Raw genomic sequence first — 27,949 nt, 5'->3', positions numbered from 1 at the left:
AAATTCATTAGCCCTTCCACTCGGTGAAGAGGGACGAGCAGCGAAGTTGTAGTGCACTTTACTTCAATTCACAGATCTATGCATATATAGGTATTATTATTATTATTATTATTATTATTGAAGGACACAGACAACGAATACATCTTTCGACTATGAAGTGATTTACTATTATTCTTTTTTGAAGCAGTGATGTGTGCAAACACCACCACATGGCAGACAGGAATTGCATAATATTTACAACTTCACTGTAAACTACGTAATTAAGAAAAGTAGATGAAACTCTGCATAATGTCAGAGTCGTCCTAGTGGCTCATTGTCATATAATTTGTTTCGGGATAGTTTTGATAAAACAAGAATTACAGCCGTTTCCTGCAACCATACTCCCTCCGTAGACAGCCATGCACTGACATCAGACGGGAATTCTGCAAAGTTTAAAACTTCACTGTGAATTAATTATGCCAAGCAAATGAAACTCGGCTTAATGATAGAGTCGTCTTAGCAGCCAATTTAAGTACGTTTTTTTTTTCTAAGATACCTACATTAGACTGAGAGCTACAGAACATTTGTGAGAAACTGGAGACGAAAATTTTTTCATGTTGACGCGACACGTAGATGGACGGACATGGACCGCTGCCAGAGGGTAACTATATACAGCTTCGTTTTAAAGAAAGGAAGAGGGAAGTTCAAGCCAAACAGGAAGTTAAATACCATTTCCAAACAGGATGTTTCCCAAGACACACAACTCTCTCACCGATTTTCTACTCTATATTCTAAAGGCATGCAAAGTTGGTTGATTAATCTCGATTATTTATACATTTAGACAGAATCGGAAAAAAAAACTGTCCAAGTTGCTTTATATAGTGGCCAGTAACATTAATTTGGTCGTGTCCTCCTATAGAGCACGGTCAAACTTTTAAACGTAAGCTAGAGATAGCTGGAACATCTTGTTTATGCACAGCTTGGGGAAAATAATGTCAGTAAAGTGAAACCTTTGCAATTTGGAAAATTGTATCATAATCATAATCTGGCCTCCGATCCTGGCAAGCTCACGCCTAATTTAATGGCATCGAATTTTAGCTAACTTGGACATAACTATCCATGCACCAGTTGGTTGGGACGAACTTAGGAGTACGCTGAGCACGAAGAGCTACAAGCGTGTGACATGAAAGAGCAAGAGAGTGGCGGAAGCGTCCAACCAAAATTAAGCAGCACAGTGCCCATTGCCATAGTCACCAGCAGGAATTGTATAAGACCATGAACAAGAACATGAACATGAACAAGCTCGACCAGGCTTTGCACCTTTTTATTCTGTTTAGTGTCATGCATGAAATTGCATTGGTCATGTGCCTTCGAGACTATGTGTTCGTGACAATGGCAGCCACAAATTTATCGGCAACGGTTTATGGAAGTGCTGATTTTGTTTTCATTCAGTGCAAGGCATACAATGAAACAAACACTGTGGAAGCCTTCAAGGATGAAAAGCAATTTTACTATGGTGCCCTGTACATAGGCATCAAACTTGCCAGCTCAGTGGCGAAAAAAGTGGGATGCATACGCATTAGTAAGAAGCACGCCTACCAAGGTGAAGACATGCATCTTGCATCACTGCTGCCCTGCAAAGGAAGTCGCAAGACCCTCGCTGCTGCGAGTCCTTACCAGTCTCAATATAACGAAAGCTGCAGCTTCAATGCTAATTTTGTGCAAGGTAAAAGCAACAGTAGCAGATTTCTTTAGTAAAGAAAGGCGTATTAATGCACTAAGCACCGTTTTCTTGGTCCATTCGAACTTCCGACATTTGTTTAAACCAAACCAGACATTGTTTTCTGGTTATATGAAATCTAGATTAACAAAAGTTTACTGCAGCTTGCACTTCACTGTGTCCATTGTGTCACCTTCATCATCCATAAAGTGCAATTAAGCAGCGCAAGAAAAAAATCACACATATGAACCTGTCAACATCAGCATGCCATAAAAGAACTTACCTGACACTCCCCGATATCTACTGCCCACTTAGCTAATTTGCTGCATCTGCTGCTGTGGCATGCACAGCAGAGGGAAACATTTAGTCGAGAAGGCCACCATAGGTACGGTAGCATCTCAAAATAAAAGTTGTTCAATCACAGTGCTGTGTCATGTCCCACTCTTACGGTTTCTCACCCTTTTGCATTGTTAATTAGTCGTGCAAAACAAACAAGCCCACTCTTCCACTTGCGAGGTTGAATGAATGCCATTACCTGGAAAAACAGATATACTGCTGCCATATGGCTGAACTTACTCAACACAGAGTCATGAGTGTTGAAGTTTGTCTCTCGCTTGCCAAGACGCATTGTGCCTCCCATTTGACCCACATTGTGCTCAGGCATTTCAATAATCTGCAAAGAGTGAGCAAACAAAAAGCAGCAAGAACTGCTTGCTTACCCCTGTCATCAAAATATTTTTTTTTTTCTTTCTTTCACAAGTATTGATTGCTTGGACACCCAATTTGCAAAATTTATGACACAGAAGTCACGGTAAGAAAAGCTGTAGAAATCATAGACGTAAACTATGTCACCCCATTAGATAAATTACAGTTGAATCTCGACATATGAACACAGCTATAATGAATTACGAAATATAAAAAAGTAAATCGAAGAAATTTTGAAGCCAATAGTGGTATATAACAAATATTATGTCTGCAACAAATCACAGATACAACAAAGGTATTTTCATGTCTGGTGCAACCTTGTTCCAATGAGGTATGACTGTACAACACGCAGAAGTTAAGCTCCTATAGAAACACTTAAGAAATCACTGGACAGTTTGGTGTCACTTCCACAACAACAGTTGCAAGACTCCTATGCAAATTTGACTTTCCCTGTGTTCTCAAGAGAACTGCAACACACACAGAAAAAGCTTGCCAGTTCAACAAAGTGGGAGTCAAAACTTACAACAGGGTGTGAAGTCTTGGCATTGATCTCAGATGAGTTGGCATCTTCCCACCCTAGGACATTGCGAGAGAACTCAATCACCGCACATTGCAGCCCAAGGCACACACCTGCAAAAATGATTTCATATTTAACATGATCACAAGTATATAACAGTGGTGGGAAAATGCAGAATACTTCCCAATAAGCTGTCCTTGATACAAACCACATAGATGTGTTTTGATAAAAGCACTCAACCAATTCAATGACCAGCCTTCTAACACATAAAAAAAATATTAGACAATGGAGTAACATATCAGCACAAGTTACTCTCTTTAGCAGCATTCATAAGAGATAGTAGCAGCGTTTGCATGGATGCGACAAGTTGGCCATCTAATCCCATTCCTAGCGGATCGCATCCACACAAATGGCTGTAATGCTCTAGGAAGATGAATTTCATTGCAGTTGAAACCCACAATAACGAAATCACCCAGGAATGAAAAAATTCACTCTCGCTTGAATATTGTTGGCACAATAATGAGACAGAAAAGTCAGGGCAACTGCTTGCAAGACAAAAATTTATAGGAAAAGGTCAGTAAGCTTACTTCGCCGAGCCTTGTCTTGCAGCAACTTGAAAGCTATGCCTACACACTGGAAGAAGTGGTCCATTGCCACGTCGTTGTTGTGCTCGCCGAAAAACAAACAAAATGTCTGGCATCTAACACATACTGCAGGTTTGTCTTCTTTTGATGTTTTGATCCTTGGTGGTCCTCAGAGTCGTAAGCTTCGCGCACATATGATAGCCTCGTCGGCCATTTCCTCGTGCACAACTACGTCTTCATCCACCCAAACGAACTCGTTGCCGCTGAAGCCACTTCGAACTTCATTTTCCATGGCACAAAGTTTGCTTCACACACTGGTCAGTGATGGCGGCACTGCACCGGCAGTACTGTTGTTGAGTGCACATTCGGGTAAATCTTCCTCTGGTGCCAAGAATCAGCGCATGATGCCTGGTGAGTGGCAATGAAGCCGGCGTGCTTAAAACAATTTGCATTCCCGCCAGACACATTTTACCACACCATTTCCGAGCACACCGAAAATGGAGGCCTTGTTTTTCAAGCCTGTAGACAGCAAGCCGCAGGCGATTCCGAATTCGTTGACTATCTCCATCTTCTTCCTGCCCTTTTCGACTTGGGCAATAATGATTGCAGCCTTATCTTGTAGCTTCAAAAATTTCCGCTTTTTCGTTGGAGGCAGCATTCCTGGCAGGCTGGCAAAGCAGACGATCCAATTGCCACACACATACCTAACACACACTCACACCAACAGCACACACTGTGCACGCGCGATCATGTGCACGGTACACAAAGCACAAAGCATTCTTGGAGTCTTTACATGTGAATGTGGGTTTGGCTAGTCAGCCATCATGGATCAACATGCCGCGCAGGTGTTCTGCCCTGCGTTAACCCATGCCATGATGGCACATATGATATATATGTGCCCACTGCGAGGTTGCCTCAGCTTTATTTTGTCTTCTTGTTTGGTTCTATAATTCATATTAAATTTCCAATCGGGACACTACGCAGTACTCATCCATTGCAAAGGATAAACCACCACCACCACCATCACTGTTGCCAGGTGCACTGCTCGCTGCACTTTTTTTTTATAAACAAAAATGGCTGCAGTCACGCAAATGCACTGTGGTGGTAGTTTATGCAATTTAAAGACACAACCAATAATGCATTTGAGCAGTTTTTGGACATTGCTAGCCTTATGTGAGTAGATAATGCGTGCACTGCCACTGCAGAAAATTTCGTTCATGCGGGATTGCTGTCAAAAAGTTTTGTTGTCGAAAGGTATGAAATGAATTGGCTCCTATGGGCATTCACTGGGGATCCGAAAATATTTCAATGCGGCAAGAATTTTGTTGCCTCGGAATTTCATTATTGCGCATTTCAACTGTTGTGCAACAGGAGATGGTATCATCATAGCCTGACGAGTCCTTGGCTTCATCAACTTCCATGCTGGAGTTGTCCAGTTCCTCGCTGCCTAAGGCATTACAGTGTGGGCACTCCTTGAAACAGCACATGGCAAGCACATCCTCTGCCACAGCATAGCAACTATGCGTCGTATGGACTAGCACTTTGGTGCCACATGATAGGTTTGATGGTAGTCATCTGTCAGAGTTTGTACCACCAGAGTACTGCTCTTCTGTTTGGCCACGTTACCGCATTTGGCAGGGTCTGGATCATTCAGTGCGGTTAGGATAGGGTTATTTCTATGGACCCAAGTTTTCGTTATTTCAATCTTAAAAGTGACCTCCGCCAGATAAATTGAGCTTCACCACTCAGCAAGCATGCACCCAACTCCAATGATGATGCTAATAATGAACCCTTTAGTGGCAGCGTCTGTCTTGGTGGAGCTTATAGGGCACAGTGAATGCGTTGAACACATCTCACCTCCTGTTGAAAATGCCTATTTTTTGGGGCAAAAAATTGGCCGCACATTAGGGGCGTTAATGCCATTGATATGTTAGTTTTCCACTTCAGACACATAGAAAGTGGGTGCATGCATGAATCAAGGGAGTGTTAGAATCGTGCGAATACTGCCAATTGAATCAGCAGTGTTCAGACATTTTCTTTTCTGCGAACTTAATTCGGCCCACCAGATGATTAAATCAATTTCATCAAGCCCGTCAGGGTCAAATTAACGGAAATCTACTACAGTAGATATTCGATCCGCAAATCGGATTATTGTGATGCTTGTAGAAAGTTGCTGATGGCTTCATCTGGCATCAATGGAAACAGCAGTTAATAATCCTAAATATAATAACAATTTAAAACACAACGCCCACACTTAAGGAAGCTAGAAAGGTCTTTTTCTTACCTAAAAATGGTTTCTTTGTTTTTCGGGCCCATTCGATAGCAGCAATCTTGCCTTCCACTCCTCGGCTTCCAAAGCCTCCAGGAACAATGATGCCACTGAAGGTATTAAAAAAACATTAGGGCAGAACTAATCTCACAACGATTGTCAACGGTAATATGATTAGCATTCGAGCAATGTAGCAATACACCGCATTTCTGAAGTCAAATTTATTTACATCAGCAGTTGTCATTCTGAGACTGCCGTTGCTTTGACTATATGCGACATAATAAGGTATCCTTTGATGTTGCTACGGCACTCACTAGCCAAGGTCACCCATAAACATGGTGGCATGATGACTGTATGACACCAATGCACAGACTACTATGGAATGATGTTGATGGAAAGACAAAGGCAACAGGGCGACAATAAGATCACCATTCTTAAATGATGATGATGGCATAAAAACGATAGCGTGACGATGCCAATGTGAAGACAACTGGATCACAACAATGGCACGACAACCATGGTATGATGACAGCCAGATGACGAAGTTGTAATAAATACGACAGCATGGCGATGATGGTATGGCAATGGTTGCTTGGTAGCAATTGTCTAATGATGACGATGGCTTGGCAACGGTGTCATAATCATGGTTTAATGATAACAGGATAATGAAGAAGAAATAATGTTGATAGATCAAAGGTGGCGGTATGACGACAACGGAACGAGGACCATAGGATGACGTAACTGAAAGGATGACGATAACAAAATGACAGCGTGACGACGACACAACAATGATATGATGACTGGGTGACGACGATGGCATGATGATGACTACATTATGAGAGTCTAATGGCAAAGTTAGAGCGACGGCAATGAAACGACCACGACAACATCACAACTACAGCATGACCACGAATGCATGATGACAACTGTACAAGGACAACACTACGACGATAGTGGCATTACAACAGTATAAGGACAACGGGGTGATGAGTGCATGACTAGAATTGGATGACAAAGTGAGAGTGACGATGAGCGCATGGCCACGACAGCATGATGACCATGGTACGACAACATATGCATGATAGCAAGTGTCTCACGACGACATAATAACGATGCGCAACCACGGCAGCATGACCATGTTCGAATGACAACAGCATATTTGTGATAGAATGACGAAGGCCACAGACAATGACAGTGTGGCAACAATGCATGGCGACTTTATTGAAGTAATGACAATGGTAAAACGATAGTGTGAATACGACTGAGTGACGACGATAGCATGAAAATGACGGCATGAAGAGTCGAATGACAAAGTTGGAAGGTCAATGTAATGACTGCGACAGCATCACGACCTCGGTGAGACTTTGAAGGCATGAAGTTAATCAGACAACGACAAGTGTATGACGATAATGGCACAAAGGCAACTGTATCACGAAGATTGTATGACGACGATGACATGACAAGAAGCAATTAACAAAGTTAGAATGAAGATGATGCAATGACCACGAGAAGATCACCACTACTAAAACAATATATATCTAGTCACCTAAGCTATAAGACAATTTGGCACACTGGGTCGGTGTAAGCACGACAATTACGGCACGATGAGTCAGATGACAAAGCTGGAATGGCAAAAATGGAACGACCACAACAGCATCCCGACTACAAGCACATACCTAGTGGCCCAAGCTTTAGACAACGTGGCCCACTCAGTCGGCAGAGGAGTCATGATGGCATGACGAGATTTAAATGACAAAGCTGGAATGATGACAATGTATCCACCATGATGGCATCATAACCACAAGCACAATCTAGCCGAAGCTGGTAGGCAACTTGGGCCACTGGGCAGGTGTAAAAGGCTAGATAGACATTGTTAGACTCAAAACAGCTGAAGCAGGGAAACAATGATAATTAAATTTTAAGGAAAGAAAGCTTATCCCACAGATTTTGTAGAGTTCTTGCAGCAAAGTACAAGCCATGAAGAGGCACATAACCATTTCAGGTGCTACCTATCAACCCTTTCAACAGCTCTGTTGAATATCTAATACAGTAGACTTCCGTTAATCTGACTCCGGTTAATTCGAACCTGGCCAGCCGGCACCCATGCATTTCTATGAGCCTAAACTTTCTTTAATTAGATACCAAAATTGACCTTTGGCAGATCATTCCAACTTGACCAATCCACACGCACGTGCATAACCCCTATGGTGACCTTGACAGCGACCCCTTTAGTGGCAGCATCTGTCTCAACGGAGCTCAAGGGGCAGTGAATGCACTGAACACACATAAAGAAAATGGCATCAGACACGCCCATTTTCGGCCTGCCCTAAGAAGATTCTCCAGCACTAACCATAGCTCACAATGTCTATGAGCTATGGACCTTCTTAAAAAAAATTTTAGGCCGTAAATTACCGGCATGGTGCATTCTGGCAAGATTCCTGGGTTTGAGACCACTTGGTAGAGATCACCAAGAACGTACAAGCTCTCTACCTTATTTATTTATTTACATATACTGCAGCCTAATATAGGGCTATAGCAGGAGTGGGAACATTATACATTGCTATACCTTACACATTAAAAACATACCCAAAAATATGAATGATCAAAAAGAAGCGCTTTACATGTTAGCGAAGTGCTTACCAGTGGTAGTTATAAAATCTTTTATTTATAGTGAACGAATGCTACCTGGTAAAGAATTCCAAGGCTCTATTGTATGTGGGAAAAAAAACTGAACTTGAATGTGTTAGTACGACCATAAATAGGCGTTAAGTTCAAGGCGTGGGAGCTACGGGTACAACTTGCGTTAGTAAATGTGATATAGCTACAACCAGAAAGACAAGAGTTGGAGTTATTCATTGCATATGAAAGTTTTAAGGCTTCAATGTGACAACGTGAAAGTAATGGCTCAATCTTCAAGGAATGTTGAGCCTGTGTTAGTGAGAAACTGTGACTAATTTTGGCAAATGAAACAGATTTTCGTTGAACGTTATTGAGCGAGCTTATTTCACCATGTTTGTAGGGGAACGAAACAACAGATGCATATTCTAAACAGGGTGAGTTAACGTTTTATACAATAGTAGTTTAGTACCACGGGAGGTCTTAGCTAAAGTGCGGCGCCTAACTTTCTTTAGAGTTTTCCCGCTTACATATTAGATATGTTTAGACCAAGAAAGATGGTCTGTTAGAATGACACCTAAGTATTTATATTGAGACACTCTTCTAAGTTGGATGCCATTCAGAGAATAATTGAACGAGAGGGGGCTCTGTTTATTGGCAAATGACATCACCACTGTTTTACTACAGTTGACGTTCATTCCCCATGTTTTGCACCAAGCACAGAAAGACATAAGGGATTGGGCAAGACGGTGGTAGTCACCCCCAATGGAGTCAATACATTCATATAACACAGAGTCATCTGCATAAAGTCTGATTTTAGTTAAGGTGCTACGAGGTAAATAATTTATATATATTAGAAATAATAAAAGGCCTAATAGGGATCCCTGAAGAACGCCTGACGTAATGTCGACAGGAGTTGATTACACCAAGTTAAAAGAAACAAATTGTGAGCGACAATGAAGAGATACTGGCTATCCAAGAAGCAAGACAGGGATTATTGAATATGGCATATAATTTTACCAGTAGTTTAGAATGAATCACAGGGTCAAAAGTTTTAGAGAAGTCTATAAATATGACATTCACTTGATTACCTATGTCTAGGTCAGAAGCGATATCATGAACAACATTGACTAATTGCATTACAGTGCTATAACCACGACGGAAACCATGCATTACAGTGCTATAACCAAGACGGAAACCATGCTGGGCTGATGTTTGAACATCATTAGAGTTAAGGAATTGGCCATATGTTTGTGGATAATGTGCTCTAACATCTTGCATGGCTGGGGTGTGAGAGATATTGGCCTGTAGATAGAGAGAAGTTGTTTATCAGAAAACTGGCAGTTCTCTATACTGAGTGTTTATTGACTGCAAGGGTCCCAGAAAACTGGAAGAATGCAAACATTATACTAATCCATAAAAAGGGAGACATTAAAGAATTGAAAAATTATAGGCCCATTAGCCAGTATTATATAAAATATTCACCAATATAATTTGCAATAGAATAAGGGCAACACTGGACTTTAGCCAACCAAGGGAACAGGCTGGCTTCAGGAAGGGATATTCTACGATGGATCACATTCATGTCATTTTACAGGTAATCGAGAAATCCGCAGAGTACAATCAGCCTCTCTATATGGCTTTCATAGATTATGGAAAGGCATTTGATTCAGTAGAGATACCAGCAGTCATAGAGGCGTTATGCAATCAAGGAGTACAGACGGTCTATGTAAATATCTTGGAAAATATCTACAGAGATTCCACAGCTACCTTAATTCTCCACAAGAAAAGTAGGAAGATACCTATAAAGAAAGGGGTCAGACAAGGAGACACAATCTCTTTAATGCTATTCACTACGTGCTTGGAAGAAGTATTCAAGCTATTAAATTGGGAGAGCTTTAGGAGTAAAGATTGACGGCCAATAGCTCAGCAACCTTCGGTTCGCATACGTTGCAGCCTACCACAGATGGCTGCAACACGAACACAATAAAATCAACATAGTCATAGGAAGAGCGTACAAGACGACGCTGGGCCTGTTCGAGTCCACGAGCACGACCCGCTTCTTACAACTCAAGATACACAACACGCTTGAAGAAATAACCGAAGCGCAACAGACCTCTCAACTGGAGCGGCTGTCCACGATCAAATCTGGAAGGAAGGTACTGGACGACCTGGGAATAGGACGCTCGAATGAGGCGGAGATGAAGCTCTCAGTCACCGATGAGGTCCGACGCCAGACCAGAAAAGACCCCATACGCAATGAGAACCACAATGAGACGGCACACGCAGTGGCGCGAGCGCTAACCAACCGCACCCCGACGACAGACCGTCCGACATGGTTCGGAGCCAAGGACCGCATGACGAAATACAACGACATCGCCAAGGCCTACCACCTGGCTCGCAGGACTCTCCCACCCCCCGCACTCAAGGAAGAGTCGAGTGGAGGCGGTACTGAGACAGCTCCAGACCGAATCACTATCGAGCCTGGGACTGATGCATCGCATGTTCCCCGAGACATACCAGACCAATAAGTGCAGGGTCTGCCGGAGGGCGACGGCAGATTACGTGCACATCTTGTGGGACTGGATCAAAAATCCAGAGGAAGCATGATCAAAAACGATCCCACCGCGGCTCGAGGCAGCTGCGAAGAGCTACGACCAAGACCAACAGCTCTGGGTCATCCTGCAGGTCCTCGGGGCACTCAAAAGGCAGGGACGCAGTGAACTGGCAACGGCGTGTGGAGACCCGCGCCGAGTAACACCAACCTCGTAGATGAGGTAGGCCCTCATCGGGGCACGCGAGCGCCCAACTGCAGGCACGAATATAGTTTGCTCCAATCCAACCCAAATCGGTTTGCCAATGACATTATTCTATTCAGCAATACTGCAGACGAGTTACAACAAATGATTGAAGACCTTAACAGAAAGAGTGTTTTTGCAGAAGACAAAGATAATGATGAATAGCCGGGCAAGGGAACAAGAGTTCAGGATCGCCAGTCAGCCTCTAGAGTCTGTGAAGGAGTAAGTTTAATATAATGTTGCGTTTAATATAATGTTGACAGAATTCTCAAGGTAGTTGGGGATTCTCTGTCAACTCATCTCGGAACCAATGGACACATACAACTAGGCATTCTGTTTACTTGTTACGTTGGCACCTGTCCTGATGACAGGAAAAATGCCACTTGTCAAGCTTCTTGCACTGTTGGCACTTCTCTCACGTGGTCTTGTGCGTCTTCTTTTGTGCCATTTCTTCCAAAAAGAAGTCATACTAACTAGGCCAACACATTCTACATTGTCAACTCACTCTGCAACACACAGGTTCTGCCAGGCAGCATGAAACTTGACTGGGTGTTCAGCTTTCATAGTAGGCTCCAACTCTTCTGCATCTATGTACTTGAGAAGAAAACAACAACTTGCTGTTATATCTAAAACAAATACTTTTGCAACTTCATTACACACAAATGCCAGCTACAATAAGGCATTCTCGCAGTGCATGTTACACCTAAAGAAGGAAGAGATGACACAAAAGAACACAAGTGCAAACTACTGTTTTAATTCATGACCAAGAGCATGCTTTATATGTAAGTGGATGACATAGGAAGCTTGGCGAACATTACAAGTCAAGGTGGATAATCTGAAGAACTTGTGACAACGGGAGAAGAGAACAGCAACACACCCATTGCCAAATAACGGCCACAAACAATACTGTTTGACTAACAAACTATAGGTGTGCTTGTTAACCACTAAAGACATGCGCTTCGTTGGCCAATTGAAGTTGTCTACCTTTTTTTGACAATGAGTTATGTGCTCTTCTTTTTTCCTGTCTTAACGAGATCCACCTTGACTTGTAATGTTCGCAAGGCATTCTACATCACCCACTAATAAAACATGCCCTTGGTCATGAATTAAAACAGCAGTTTGCACCTTCCCACCACCGTTTATGTCATCCAGATTTTTTTTTCTTTTTCATGTAACACGCAGCACAGGAGAACTATAAATGTGAGCCAATCAGTGCCGTTCCATTTGCATTATGCCATGTAATATAGCATGTTGAACTTACAGTAATTACATGGCAATGGTATAGTGAGCTCACAGTAAAAGCTTCAGTAAAATACTACAGTAATACACAACAAGAATACAAGTGCAAGAAACTGCAACGCCTATTAGGCTAATAAATCTGTGAAGCTGACATGCTTTAACAAGTTCCAAGCTGTGCCCAGCAACTGAGACAATGTTGCAGACATGCAAAAGACTAAGCAGACTTGATTTACAATACTATGTGCAGTATCCACTCGTTTCATAGCAATAACGTTTCATGCTTGACAAGAAGAAATGTTACCCAGAGAGATTTTTTTTGGCAGAGTACCACTCCAATATTTCTAGCAAGCTTTGCTATAACCACCATGTTTCCTTTGGCAAGTTTCATGCCATTATAGTCCTAGTTAATTTTCTTTGTCACATAGACAATAAAAAATGTCATTCTTCGTTAATGAAATCTGATGATAAGCCTACTGACTTTAATGTAGACTAAACAAATTTAACACTATAACTACAAACACATCATAATAAGAAACTAAAGTAAATATTTTAAATGTCAACGTAAGTTAATTTTCCCCATATCATTCTGTGTGCTTTCCATTGAAGCCACACACATTCACTCAGGAACTGCGGAGACCACTGGCTCCTGGCAAGTAGTAAAAACAATGTCCAAAAGCTTCTGAGATCACAAAGTCTTAATAATATTACGGTAAACTACACCCTTACCTTCATTCTTTTAAGGTTATGTGTAACTGCAATCTGCCAGATCAATGTAAACTTCACTCCAAGACCCTCAAGAACTGAATTTTTGAATGTTGCATGCCGCAAGCTAATCTGATTATGTGGCACGCCAATGTTGGGGACTCGGGACTAATTTCAACCACCCATGGTTCTTTACCATACCGGTAAATCGAAGTACACAAGCATTTTTTGCATTTCACCCCTGTCAAACCCCGCCATCGCGGTCAGGACTGAGCGTGTGACCTGGAGATGAGCAGCACAAAGTCATAGCATCACTAAGCTACTGTGGCCCCAGTACTCCTAGGCTCCAATGAGACAAGCATACAACTACAGAGGCTTATAACAATGGCAGAACAGTAGGCTGGGCAACTGAAATCTTGCAAAGCACGAGACCACACACCATGATTTTCAGTTTGTGGTTGCAGGCGAGTGCAGCATGTTGGAGAGCCTTGATAACCGAGGAGTAAGCGTCCTGCAACTTGATGTACTTTCCCACAAGTGCAATAGTCACTTTCCGTATGAGCCGTTCCGCCTTGAGCGCAAGGTCCCGCCATTTATACATCAGACGACGAGGTCTAGGAGTTGGCACCTACAGCAACACAAAGGTTGGTTAGGTTAGGTTAAGCTGGAAGCAATAAGTGACGGAGTTACAACAGAATGTTTTCCTAATTCGCAACAGCACTTCTCTGCACTGCATGTTCCCAACTACCTAGTGGCAGCACTGGTCAGAATTCAAATGAATACGAGATGCTAGCTGCACGTGTTAAGACTTCTCTTGAGCATGGTTTCAACACGAGAGCCACAGCTACATTTTCCCATGTCACAATACATGCTGTTTGCAAAAATGAATACACCATCGTTAGTTGGGCAAACTACTTTGCCGGAAAGCCAGCTTAACAACTATGAAAAGGTTCTACTGTGGTCATATTGCCCAAGGTCATGGCTGCAGATTTTAATCCTATAACAGTTAATACATATTCTCTAAGGCTGCAGCAAACAAAAGCTTATTACAAACACATAGCGGCCATGGAAATCTGGTTGTCTTATCAGAAGTTTGCTAGGCAGAAGTGTACATATCTGAAGCTGAACAAAGGTCTCTAAGCTGTTCAGCTTATCGGTGTTCAAATAAATGGAGTTTGCCTTAAATGGGAGTCTCCTGAATTTATCATTGCCATCTATCTTTGCAGCGATATCTGTACTTTTGCATAGTGCACAGACTTCTGAACTCCCTGGCTTAAAAAACATCACTGGCTTTCAAGTATCACTGAGAAACCTCTAAGTACTTTCCCACAACATATAACCTTAGAGTAAGAAAAGCACAGATCCACAACACCTTAATACACATGCACGGTCATAAGGTTACAAAAATCTGCCTTACAGAAATTGCAGTAAAAACAGCAGGTTATGTTGATGCAAAGCTCGTTGGGGCAGATGAGTGGTAACACCACAGCAGTGAAAATTAGGTCAAACAAAGGGCAATGCACATCTGCTTCACTGATCTAAATTACGTCTCTGATCAATCTGATCAAACAACTGATGGTACACCATTCGCAGCTTCAACAGTGCTTTTGGCAATGTCAATCAGATGACAGTACATTTTGCAAGGTTAACGGTTGCACAGAATGGAGGCCTTAGTTAAACAATATAGCGACTCTACAATATGGTCATTAAAGAACCCAACAAAAGGGTGTAAAAGGGACGCTAAATAGAACCACTAGATCAGTTTAGAATGATGAAATATTCTTTCAAAACTACTTTCCTAATTTTATTGTAAGAGTTAACTAGATGAGAGAATGAAGGTGCCTCAGTGCCAACACGCCAGCGTGACATCAAAGATATTAATTTTCTATTACAGGGCTTGCTATGTGCACTCTTTAGCTCCTTTAGTATACAACACAGAACCCTCTTACTAATAAAAAAAGACATCTAGGGCAGAGCAGATGCCATCAAAATTCATGATGCCATGGCTGGCTGCTACAGGAACTTCCAAGGCGGTAGCACCACTTGTCTATTATTGCTACATGTTTTTCTCACTTATTAAGTCTCCTCTCACAGTAAAGGTCTCTTTCTTTTTGTTATTGTAGAAAGGTTATTTACTGAACACACAGTGAAATCTCGTCTTCAAACTTTCGGTTTATTATGGGAGTTAGTCAGAAAGTCTTTCCCCTATTTTTTATTAGCCAAAATAAGGTACATACAGGTAATTGTAAGTACATGTACTATTCTACGTACCTTAAATTATTTTACCACATAGTCCCCATACCGGTTCAGAGATTTGTCCCATTGCAGCACTAAATTTGAGATGCCCCTACGCCATGTTGTCATCAGTCAGCGATGCATGCAGCCTCCCCGAACGCTCACAATCGTGCAAGTTTTCATGGCCTTTTGCGAATTCCCAACACCACCACCTCACACTTCTCAAAAGCGAGACACCTTTCCCCATACGTGGGCTGTATTTCCCTGTAGAGTTCGCTAGGCATTTGTCTCTTGCGGCACAGAAAACGAATCGTACTCCATTGCTCGTACGCCATGCCACAGAGCTACCAGCAGATAAGGCAGGGCTGGTACAAGAAAGGTCCACCGCTGGGAATGGATATGTTGACTTCACATTTACAGCCGTAATTTGGCTAAAAAAAAAAAAAAAAAATTAGGGGCAAATATTTTCCGATTCGCACTCATAGAACTGACGCTGTGATCCTGTCGAAACTAGTACATTTCAATGTTCAACGCTCGGTAATGGGAATGCGTAAGCATCTGCAACGGTTAATTCGAACATACCATGTCACCAACCGTGCTCTCAGCAGCAGGCCAATTCACACGATGGCTTTCCGACTCGGCAGTGCAGCCACATGTTGGCTGCACCACGCACTGTGCTGCCATGAAGCCACACTTCCGGAACTCGACACTCATGTTAGCTCAGTGCACAGGCGCTATCTAACACAGCGCTGCATTTAAGTCCTCCATTCAGTGAGCTTCCCTTTTTTTTTTTTAACAAATTTTCGGGCCCCTTCGAGCACAAATAATCAAGATCCGACTGTAAACCTCAACTTATTTTTCTCATTAATGTCTCTTTAAGAGATCAATGGCATACAGAAAAATGAGGAACAAATTGCACAAATGACAAAATGGGCATGAGGTAAAGATAGTACAGACCATTAACTGGGTCTACCGACAGGTCATCTTGCCCACCTCATCTCTTGCGCAATTTGTTTTCAGGTAACACCAACTGTGTTGCCGTCTCACCTGAAGGTGAAGGCGTTCAGCGAAAAGCTCGACAATGCCTTGCTCCTCCATGAAGATAGGCACATGGTAGATGCTAGGCACGTCATGCATGCAGAGGACCTGCCGTGGCTCAACGTGGCAAAAGTTGGAAATCTTATCCTTGACAGAATTCGTGATCTCATTTTCGCTGCGGCAAACAATCTGCAATAGATTAGACACTTGTCAAAATGCAGCCATTAGAGTTGGTAGAAAACAGAGAATGGTATTTCCCTGTGAACAGGTTTCATTCCCATACACACAATCATAAATATTCTAAATGTAATATCAAGGTCAACCTTGGTTAACTCACTTTCTAGATGAGGAAAATAGATCCTGCAAATTAAGCTTGATCTCATTTAAACTGATAAACATAACTTATGAGGCTGCTTTTCAAGCCAAGCTTGTATTAACTCACAAGTGGCGCTGTCGCGGTCACGCAAACAGCCAGTTGCTCACAGAGCAGAGCAGCTGCATGAAAAGGCAGTTTGATGAGTTGACAGCTGCGCCGGTGCTGGAGCACAAGTCATTAGCAAGGATTCCAGCTGCATAGGTGTGCTCTCAAGCCACACAAGTCACCAATCAGAGCCGTTTCGCTTCAGCAGGGGAAGGAAAGGGCAGGAAAGGGTTTCGCACACGCTGCGCCGGCCTCATTTCCGTTCAGTTCAGTCTTGGAAAACGGATGGGATGGCCCCGTGTTGTGCGCTGCGATGCTGGGCCACGCTGACCATTCTTTCCTCGAAGAATGGGCAGCATTCGACAAGAGGTGGCGAGTACTTGCCCATGAAAGGGCTCGCCATCGGCATGCCGAACTAGCAGTTAGAGCCGCCCGAGCACAGGCAATCCGACAGCAACGAAAATAAGATCCAGAGTTGAGGGAGTGGACGGCTGATGCAATCCGGAACCGTAACCTGTTGGTTACTTAACCATGAGGAAGGTCAGATGCACGCAGGACAAGCTTCGCTTACCCCCATTATCCAGTAGAAAAAGGGTTGGATTATTCTTTTTATGTTAACTTTCATTTACCAACAGCAAACCAGCACCTCTGTTCAACCCTCTCTGGCTTTCGCACATTAAAATTTTCTGTCTTACCAAAATGTAAGGGGCACAAATCAAAACAAATTCAGCTTTGACTGCACCACTGCAATGTATGCTCTCTTATCACATTAACACAAGCTTTCCAGCACATGGATAAAAGGTATGACTGTTAATGTTAAATTTTAAGCGCTGCCTTATTAAAGGCTCCAATCTAAAAACCAAGCGAAGCTTTGACAGCTGCTTACCAAATCCGGAGATAAGCCCAAGCCTCGCAATTCACGGACACTGGCCTGTGTTGGCTTTGTCTTATGCTCTCCAGTGCTCTTGGGCTGCAAGGATGAATTGCTGTCAGTTTTATTTATACAGAACTAGTGGACGTACCCACTGATAGTAGGAATTGTGCAAACCCTGTTATATTTTCTCTCGTATTGACGCATTTCATCATTGGATGGAACATCATTGCGATTGTTTGCAAGAAGACATGACAGTAAGTGCAGGTGATCAAATGAGAGTTCACAGCGCATCTGGAAGACTGGGTAGGACACAGGTGTGGAATAGCTTCCTATCTGACCTCTCCCTCTCCCCTTTTTGTAAGTGTTGTCATCTAGGTAATAAACCACAATCTGTGGAACTGGTAGGTGCTGACACCTAGTGAATGCAGTGCGATTAAGTTTTAATTGACAGCATGCGGCATGTGGCCGCACATGACTTGGTTCTTTGTATAGAACACATGTGAAAGACTGGATTAAAAGTGTGTTTATGCGGATCTCCGTCTGGCAGTCTAATTCTTGCTATGTGGTTAAAACAACCTCTTTATTATTGTTCCCGATGAAAAAGACATCTTTTAAGGCCAGGACCACACCTACAACACCGTAAAGTTTCTCGTCAATCCATTCAGCTAGTCTTGTGCAAGTGACAAGATGTAATTTACAGACAAGCAGGCGAGACTGAAGCTTCTTGAGGGCATTCTTTCCATCTACAGTATTCTTTAAATGAAAAAGTTGCAGAATTTTAGAATGCTCATCATCATCATCATCAGCCTGTTTTATGTCCACTGCAGGACGAAGGCCTCTCCCTACCATCTCTAATTACCCCTCTCCTGCACCAACCGATTCCAACTAGTGACCGTGAATTTCCTAATTTCATCGCTTCACCTAGTCTTCTGCTGTCCTCAACTGCGTTTCCCTTCTCTTGGTACCCAGTCTGTAACCCTAATGGTCCAACAGTTATCTAATTGGTGCATTACATGACCTGCATGGCTTCATTGTTTTCTCTTGATGTCAATTAAAATATCGTCTATACCCGTTTGCTCTCCGATCCAAGCCACTCTCTTTCTGTCTCTTAACATTATGCCTAGCAATCTTCAATCTATCACTCTTTGCGTGATTCTTAACTTGTTCTCAAGCTTCTTTGTCAGTCTCCAAGTCTCTGCCCCATGTAATTCTAAAGAGTGTGCAAATAAAATTTATATTTTTTACATAGGCACCTCGTGAACACTGCAACTCCAAGCTTTTCTTACCTGTGGCACCAGGCTCACATGAACGCAGCAGAAGTTTTCTCTTTTGACACGGAACTGAAACTGTCGGAAAGCCTCCACGAAGGGCATCCCTTCAATATCACCTATCGTTCCTCCAAGCTGCAAGAACAGGTATAAAGTGAGCAGTTAAAACGTTATTCTGCAGCGCATTGCATTGTCATGCATTACCTCAATAATGCAAACTTCTGGTGTCTGGTTAGAGTCATTGACAGGAATAAGCGCAACTTTCTGAACCCACTCCTGAATGGCATCAGTGATGTGGGGAACAACCTGAAAAAGGTTCATAAAATTTGTAGCTTCTTCATACAGCAACACTGAAACACAACCATGCAAAGAGCATACCAAATCTCATGAAAGATTAGTTTGGTGCTTAAAGCACAGTACTTTCTTCAAAAATCCACGGGATGCTATGAACTCTACATTGTACCTGTATTTGTTTGAAACTAATAGCACTGCATAGGTGCCATGCAATAAACCAGTGAAGTAAAAGTGCAGCGCTGTAAAAGCTAGTTTAGGGTTTTAAGCAAATGAAAGTACACTTTTTTTTTTATTCTACAGCTAAATAAGCCAATGCAAAATACAAACACACTTACCTCCAATGGACTTTCATTTCTTTAGCAACTGGTACTAATTTTCTGGTTACAGTGCCAGGTCTATGCACGTAACTTGGCTAGTGTTTATCTCAAAAAGGTCCATTTGCTTTTAATAGCCTGCTAGAAGTGTGCTTACATGCTTGGGTTAGGTCTACTGATAGCTTTTCTTAAAGATTACTGTGTTATTTAGCGAAATAAGTATAAATCTAGTGATTTTCCTACTTTGTATGATATTCACTATTAATTCACTGTAAAAATTGTTTTTAAAAAAGCTAGTGTTGAAAACACATACGATGCTTCAAGAAGACGATTAGCCATGGTCGTCAAGATATTTTAGAACTGTTTTTATCGCAGTTTCTGCAAGATCTGGTACAGCGTATGTCTGCAGCAAAAGTACCTGCACAGTCTTGCCAAGGTAGTCACCCTTTCGCTCCTTGTTGATGACATGCTGATAGATTTTCCCAGTTGTTATATTATTGTCCCTGTGTAACGTGATGTCCAGAAAGCGCTCGTAGTTCCCCAAATCAAGGTCGACTTCGCCGCCGTCGTCAAGAACGTACACCTCGCCTACGAAACAAAACCAAACTTTATGTAACGCCACGAAGAAAAACAGAGCGCTTGACAGAAGAGCCATAGAGATGGCTGGGAAAGTCTTAAGTACCATGTTCGTACGGCGAGAAGGTTCCGGCATCGATGTTTATGTATGGATCTATCTTTATTGACGTGACTTGGAGGCCGCAAGCCTTGAGGATGGTGCCCACGCTGCTGGCAATCACACCTTTGCCGATGCCGCTAATGACACCGCCGGTGACCAGAATGTACTTCATCGCGGCGACTGGAGGCTGGGGATGGGACGGGCCTTACTTTCACTGGCACAACGAACGCCTGTAGGTGTTTACGTCAAACCAGATTAGCGCGGCAAAAGACACGAGCGCTCCCGCCTGTGAAACGTTATTTCCCTCCACGCACGTGGCCTCGTGCGCACGTTTCGCTTTTCCGCGCGACCAAAAGACAGGCAGCTGTTACACACGGCAACAAAGGAAACAAGTCAAGTGACATGCGCGGGAACTCGCAAGAGGCATCACGAATCGTGCTTCCGTGATGGCGTTAGCAGAACCCAACAAGAAACGAACGAGCAACAGTGTTCACGCTAAATGAGGACAGCAAACGAGTACCGCGTGTTTGCGCGTTGTACGAAGTCAGTGGCCTGCGAAATATAACATAAATAAGGGGACTGTAAAGCTTTTACTTACAGTGCGACTCCGTGAGACGTTGTTCTTCGCGATCAGAGTCAGATGTGACCGCACAGTCGCCGCGAGTCGCAGTGCGCGCGTCATTCATTCGCTTATTCGCTGGGGCCCGTTGGTCTCCTTGCCTCCTTGCCCCTGCTGACCCATGCGGCGCACATTTATATAATCGACATCGTTATCATTTTGTGCCAAACTGATAAAAGTATTGAGCGAAATGTTGCCTTAAAACAATATACTAGCTTTTCTGTAATTATTATCGAACGCTTAACGTTAGCGGTTAGAGTTCTAATCGCAACTATGGTGTTAAATAGCCATCGACAACACGGGTCAAGACGCTTACGTGATGGCGGCACTTCGCGCCGAAATACTTTAGCTTGTGCTCACTTGAGCTGTACGTTTATGTGTCACGTATGTGACGGCGTCAGTTGGAAAAGCAGCGGCCTGCCACTTCAAGAGTAAGGCAGCCCAAAACCCGCGGAAATGATCCTCCGCAACGCCATTGCCGGGAGGAAGCGTACACGACAAAGTGAGGACGATGGCACCGACCACTCGGGTCTCGACCCGGACGACTTCTTTTCCGAGTTAGACGACGGGCTTAATGAGTCGAACGATAACTCCTCAGAAGTCGAGTTCGGCACCAGGTCCCGCGGAAAGCGACGTCGGGTAGGTGAAGGCGGCCGCGGAAGAGGACGCGGGCGCGGTGGTGGCAGAGGCCGTGGAGGGAGACGCAATGCATCGGAAAGCATAACAAGCGAAGACCCGGGCACTCTTTACGACGTGGTCAGGCTTGGTCGCCACTCGCTTACCGCCGTGGTCGACGACTGGATAGAGTCCTACAAGCAAGACAGAGATGCAGCTCTTCTGGACCTAATGACTTTCTTCTTCCACTGTTCTGGGTGCAAAGGCCGCATCACACCTCAGATGCAGGTTACCATGGAGCACAATCAGATCATTAGGAAAATGACTGAAGAGTTTGACGAGGAGAGTGGCGACTACCCGCTCATTATGACGGGCCCCCAGTGGAAGAAGTTTCGGCAGACCTTCTGCGAGTTCGTGCAAATTCTGGTGCGCCAGTGTCAATACAGCATCATCTACGATCAGTTCTTAATGGACAACGTGATCTCCATACTCACTGGATTGTCCGATTCACAGGTGAGCTAAACACATCAGTTGCTTACTGTGAGCCGCAAATGAGTGCCACCATCGAATACGCACATGCTCGTATAAAAAAGTAAAGCGTGGGAGAGAAAAGGCAGTGTAATGTTGGTCCGGTCTGAAAAAAAAAAAAAAAAAAAAAACACGAGCTAAACATGTAACCCAAATAAAATATTGTAGGTGCTCTTTGCCGCGAACGTATTAACGAGAAAATCGTATGAACCGAGAGCTAGCGGGCGTGGTTCTATTGTACCAGCAGCGGCGACCTCTCTGAGTGAAGTGATTGTCATTCGTTAGTTTCATCACAAAGTATTTTATCCTCCGTGTCTGCATAAGTATTTTTCTAGTCTGGCTGTAACCTAAAGTGGCGGAAACATGCTTTCATGCAGGTTCGTGCTTTCCGGCACACATCGACACTGGCTGCAATGAAGTTGATGACGGCACTTGTTGATGTGGCTCTCAACTTGAGCATCAGCTTGGACAACACCCAACGTCAATATGAGGCAGAGCGGCAGAAGAACAAGGACAAACGTGCAACTGAGCGTCTTGAACTGCTCATGACCAAACGCCAGGACCTGGAGGAAAACATGGAAGAGATCAAGAATATGCTAACCTACATGTTCAAAAGTGTCTTTGTCCACCGCTATCGAGACACACTTCCTGAAGTGCGTTCAATTTGCATGCTGGAGATTGGCCAGTGGATGAAGCGGTTCCACCAGCACTTCCTTGATGACAGTTATCTCAAGTACCTGGGCTGGACCCTGCACGACAAAGTGGGAGATGTGAGACTGCGGTGCCTCCAAGCACTGCTTCCTCTGTATTCTTCTGAAGAGCTCACAAGTAAGATGGAGCTGTTTACCAACAAATTCAAAGACCGCATAGTTACCATGACTTTGGACAAGGAGTATGAAGTAGCTGTCCATGCCGTCAAGCTTGTCATTAGTATCCACAAGTTTCACAGGGAGATCCTAACTGATAAGGACTGTGAGCATGTCTATGAGCTTGTGTACAGCTCACACAGAGCTGTTGCTCAAGCTGCTGGAGAGTTCCTCAATGAGAGACTTTTCCAGCCCGATGAAGCGGCGGTGCAAGGTCTGCGCACAAGACGTGGCAAGAAACGTTCAGTGAACACTCCGCTGATCCGTGACTTAGTGCAGTTTTTCATTGAGAGTGAATTGCATGAGCACGGTGCCTACCTTGTGGACAGTCTAATCGACAGTAACCCTATGATGAAAGACTGGGAATGCATGACTGACCTTCTGCTTGAAGAGCCGGGACCAGAGGAAGAGCAGCTGGATGATCGGCAAGAAACCTCCCTCATTGAGATTATGGTCTGCTGCACCAAACAGGCTGCTACGGGTGAACCACCAGTGGGAAGAGGACCCAATCGCAAACAGATGTCGAACAAGGAGATGAAGCAGGTGGCTGATGACCGTGTCAAGCTGACAGAGCACTTTATACAGGCATTGCCAAGCCTTCTCAGCAAGTACATCGCAGACCAGGAAAAAATTGCCAATCTTATGGTGTTGCCACAGTATTTTGATCTGGAGATCTACACGTCTAGCAGGCAGGAGAAGTCGCTCGACTCGCTGCTGAAACTGATACAAGAGATTGTCGAGCGTCACGACAACACAGAAGTGCTTGAAACGTGTGCCAGAACCTACGAGGCTCTGTGCAGTGAAGAACTAGCTGTTCATTCACGTTGTGCTGTGTCAAGGGGAACGCTGATTGATTCTCTTGTTGGCCGATACAAGCAGGCCCTGGCTGCTTATGCAGAAGCAGGAGAGGATGCTGATGATGACGATATCTACGCAGTACAGTCAGCACTCAAGAAAGTATCAATATTTTATGGGTGCCACAACTTGGGTCCCTGGACCATCTGGGAGGGAATCTTTGACTATTGGGTCAAAGGTGCTGGAGAGCGCAGCTTGTCTCTGGAAGGTGTCAAGCATGCCATTTCGTGCTGTTCATCGGGTATCATGTGGGACCTGGCAGTGCTGGATGAAGGCAACATTCAGATGGCACACGTGCATGCCTTGAGAAACCGTCTCCGCGAGTTTATGGACACCATGGTGTATATGCTTCGCCATTGCACTGGTGCCTTGCAGGAAGAGGCCTTTGTGAGTATCTGTGACCTGCTCGTCATCTTCTGCCGGCAGCTGGGTGACAGTGAGCCCTTCAGTGCTCTTGTCTATGAACCTGATCGTGCCCTGCAGGCAAACCTTGGTGAGTTCATCCAGAATAACGTTTTTGTGGAAGATGACTCAGCCGCAGATGACGAGCAAGATGAACACCGCAAGATTGAAGAGCTACACAAGCGCCGCAACTTCTTGGCTTCCTTCTGCAAGCTCGTTGTGTACAATGTCATCAGTGTACGTCAAGCTTCGGATGTCTTCAAGCACTATGTTCGCTTCTACAATGACTATGGGGACATCATCAAAGCAACACTGGGGAAAGCTCGCGAGATCAATAAGGTCAACTGTGCACGCACCATGGTACAGTCGCTCACGTCTCTCTTCAATGCACTGGACCGAGACCAACTGGGAAATATTGCCCGTCAGGATGAAGGTTTTGTTGCCATCAAAGAACTGGCGAAACGGTTTGCCTTGTCCTTTGGCCTTGACCAAGTCAAGAACAGAGACTCTGTCGCAGCTCTTCATCGTGAAGGCATCATTTTCGCTTGCACGCCATTCGAGAACCCGCTGAATCCCCTGGGGCCACCGCCAAACCTTCCTTTCCTGGAGCTTCTTTGTGAGTTCACAAACAAGTTAATGAAGCTGGACAAGAAGGTCGTACTTCAGTACCTGGACAGACATGTCCAAGCCAAACTGCCAGCTTCGCGAGCTGATGACTGGCAGCCTCTGCTCCTTTACCGCACGAGCCTCGTCCATGGCGAAGCTGAGCAACCTGTGGCGAGAGCACCAGGACGTCAATACCGGGGAAGAAAGCGCCAGCGTGAAGACGATGACCACGCGGAAGAAGAGGAAATAGACCAGGACTCAGACAGGGGCTCAGAATCAGAGTTTCGGCAGTGAGCCGAAGTCATCTCTCATTGTAAACTTGTGTCAGTGTGTATTGGTCAGATCCTCTATGTTTGACTGTGCACAAATTTGTATTATTGTTATTTTGCTCCATGCACCAATTCTTGCATGATCAAGTTGTGCACAGTATGGAAATGACAAAGATTCCCCATGCTCGAGTGAGCCGCCAGTAACATTTTCACACCCATTTTGTGAAATTGAACATTTGGCATTCATGCTTTCGCACCAAGCTTATGTTAAATTATTAGTTCGTTCTGGCTCCTGCAAAATGCAACGAAATGTGGCAAGTTGGTTTTCGAAGTTCTTTTTCGTGCTTCTTGTATCAGGCACAAACTTATTTGTTTCCAATGAGTTTGGCAAGCACCGTTTTTGACCATTCTATTACACAAAATGGATGACCAAATGCTTTCCATTGCTGGCTGTGGCTATGAGAGGCTGTTTAATCAGTCAGCTTTTTCCTGGCATTAACATTGTATGCAAGGCAGTGTACATAGATACTTTATTAAAGCATTCATTTTATATCAGTGTTCTGTTTCTGAGCTTTAATATAATTCTGACATATAGCACATGAATATATAGGCATGTGCAGGGTTGTTCACTCCTTATGAGAACACCTCAGTGATCAAACTGTGTTGAAACGTCTGTTTCCACTTCTAACCAGAAAATTAGGTTCCCATAATGGAAGTTTTGATGTGCTAGATTGATTCATGGGCCTGAATGTCATATTAAGGCTTCTATGAGCACTCAAATAATAAAGATATCAAGCCCTCTGCCAATGACAGTTCTTAAAGGAGGCTGGAATAGAGCAGTCACAATGCTGCCCTTTCTTTTTTAACATAAAAGTGCTTTAACCACAGGATGATAGACAAGAGGCCATTGCCATGTCGCAAGAAAAAAGGATGCCAACCAAAAGATCTTGTTAATAGGTAGGCATTTCAGCTTCTGTACAAAAGCCTTGTGCACAAACACTTAACTGGTCGAAATGGCAAACTTAAGTATGTTTTAGTACCCAACGTAGGCATCTTGCATGTTCAGGCAGAAAATTGCCATCACAATTCAGAATTTTTTTTTTCTGTAGTCTGGATAGCAAGGGCTTTGAGATACTGCCGTGAAATCCAGCCTCTTGCCTTGGCAATAATGGAAAGCTTGTTCCAGTTAATGTCACAATTAGAGGCTGCCACGTGTTCCACAAGCACATCAGACGAGACATTCTTTTTGACATCCTACATACGTTGCTTCAAGCACAACTCGAAATTGCAACTTTTGCTGGTGTAAGCATGGTCAGTTTGCACATGGTATTCTGTATACAACACCTGGAAACCTTTCCTTCTTTAGCCTGTCTTTCACATGTAACAATTCATGCTGCAGCTTTCGGATGGGAACATGGGCCATAATGACTTCATAGGTTCTCAGAACAGTTGCTATTTCAAAAAGTCCTTGATGCAACATGTGTATCATGTCAAAAAGAGGAATGTCGCTTCCAATGCACTTTCGGAGTACATGGCAGCCTGTGATCATGACTCTAGACAAGGCTTCCATTATTACGAAGGAAAGAAATTGGATGTCACAGCAGTCTCTCGAGTTTGTTGCTATACAGAGCACAGATGAAACGCCGAATTGCAATGATGGCAATTGTCCACATGCATATGCAAAACGCCTAGGTGTCTTTTCAACCCGTTAATTTTTGTGAACAAGGCTTGAGTGCACAAGCTAAATGTCTAATACTTATTAACAACAAATTTTGAATGGCATCCTTCCTTTTTGGCATGAGTTTGCCACCTGACAAGACAAGATGTCAAACCATCAATTTCATTTCAAAGTGTGTTACCCAACAGTTTTCCCTTGCCTAACTAGCGACCCTGCTCATGCCTGCATTTCCTTGCAAGCTTATTGTCAACAATTGCCTCCATTGTAACAAATTGTTTGTAATGGTTACCCTGGGAGAGTAGTTTTCCTTGTTTCTCTTTTTTTTCTCACCATGAATAGTTAACAATACTGCTGAAATTTTCTCAGTAGTTCCAAGCTAGAGGGTGTTACTATCTTGTATACCTGTGCGCTGTTTGTATTTATGACTTGTAACAACTTTGCCACAAATAAAACATCTTCGGTTTGGGCACTAAAATTCTACTATATTGAATTCAAGATTTGCACATTGGAATGAATTGATGGGGATTACATCATAGTGGGGACTGCAGATTACTTTTAGAGTGATTAGCATTATTTGGGAAGTTCACTCAGCTTGTAGTATGTATCTAACCTCTCTCATGCGCCCAGCGACCCAAGTTATCTATTAGCTTGGGCCACCAAGTATGTGCTAGCTGCTATCTTGCTGAGCAGACAATTTCTGTCACTGGATACCAGTGGCATAGCCAGAAATTTCATTCGGGGGGGGGAGGGGGGGAGGGGAGGGCTCACATTGGAGCTCGGCGTGCTCCTTACAGAATTTGTCGAGCGATCAAATACATGAATAATAACTGCATTGCCATTGTTCAAGATGCTGCAAACTAATTCTTGGACACTACGCACTGTCAAGACAAGTAAAATATGTATCATATCATAAAAGAAGATATCCGTATGTCCCGAAAATTGTGCCATTAACTGACATCAACACTTCCACATTTTTATCTATTTAATAAGTAAAGAAAATATCACACAAGCTTTAGAACTATATCAGTTCGAAATCATCAAAGCACTGCATGCCACTGATATGATTAATGTAAAGGCCGTGAAATGAACGAGTTGAGGACAAATATTTTAATGAAACTTTGTTTCATTAAAATTCATTCATTCTTGTCATTCAAGAACCTTGTTTATATTTTTGCACGTATGCAACGGCCAGGGAAAAATCTCAGTGATGCTGTCCTTCATTCCAATGTATTGCACAGGAGCAGCTGTCACCGGTTGTGTAT

General features: G+C 43.5%; 2 protein-coding genes across 6 annotated transcripts in view; one reads left to right on the top strand and one right to left on the bottom strand.

Moving 5' to 3' along the window:
* The window catches only part of Ctps (CTP synthase), a 31,759-nt gene extending 10,768 nt beyond the window's left edge, over positions 1-20,991 (bottom strand). For 3 of the 5 annotated variants that reach the window (XM_050170543.3, XM_050170544.3, XM_055066127.2), the window contains exons 1-12: positions 20,848-20,991; positions 20,256-20,436; positions 19,992-20,161; positions 19,170-19,271; positions 18,984-19,100; positions 17,710-17,793; positions 16,412-16,591; positions 13,569-13,757; positions 11,694-11,782; positions 5,790-5,884; positions 2,928-3,034; positions 2,276-2,372 (exon numbers count right to left, since the gene is read on the bottom strand). In XM_050170543.3, the coding sequence (XP_050026500.2) occupies positions 2,276-2,372; positions 2,928-3,034; positions 5,790-5,884; positions 11,694-11,782; positions 13,569-13,757; positions 16,412-16,591; positions 17,710-17,793; positions 18,984-19,100; positions 19,170-19,271; positions 19,992-20,161; positions 20,256-20,436; positions 20,848-20,931 (1,495 nt within the window). In that variant the 5' untranslated portion in view covers positions 20,932-20,991. Of the gene's footprint in view, positions 1-2,275; positions 2,373-2,927; positions 3,035-5,789; positions 5,885-11,693; positions 11,783-13,568; positions 13,758-16,411; positions 16,592-17,709; positions 17,794-18,983; positions 19,101-19,169; positions 19,272-19,991; positions 20,162-20,255; positions 20,480-20,847 lie in introns of all 5 variants that reach the window. The other 2 variants (XM_072288685.1, XM_050170545.3) reach the window with 2 other exon arrangements.
* Positions 20,992-21,157: 166 nt separating this feature from the next.
* Positions 21,158-25,566, top strand: SA1 (stromal antigen). Its single transcript, XM_050170539.3, has 2 exons — positions 21,158-21,996; positions 22,389-25,566. The coding sequence occupies exons 1-2, from the start codon at positions 21,325-21,327 to the stop codon at positions 25,032-25,034; spliced, it is 3,318 nt and encodes a 1,105-aa protein (XP_050026496.1). The 5' UTR covers positions 21,158-21,324; the 3' UTR covers positions 25,035-25,566.
* The last annotated feature ends 2,383 nt before the right edge of the window (positions 25,567-27,949 follow it).

Source organism: Dermacentor andersoni, chromosome 6 (assembly GCF_023375885.2).
Source record: "Dermacentor andersoni chromosome 6, qqDerAnde1_hic_scaffold, whole genome shotgun sequence".
NCBI classification, from domain to species: Eukaryota; Metazoa; Arthropoda; class Arachnida; order Ixodida; family Ixodidae; genus Dermacentor; species Dermacentor andersoni.
This window is presented reverse-complemented; position numbering and strand designations above follow the sequence as displayed.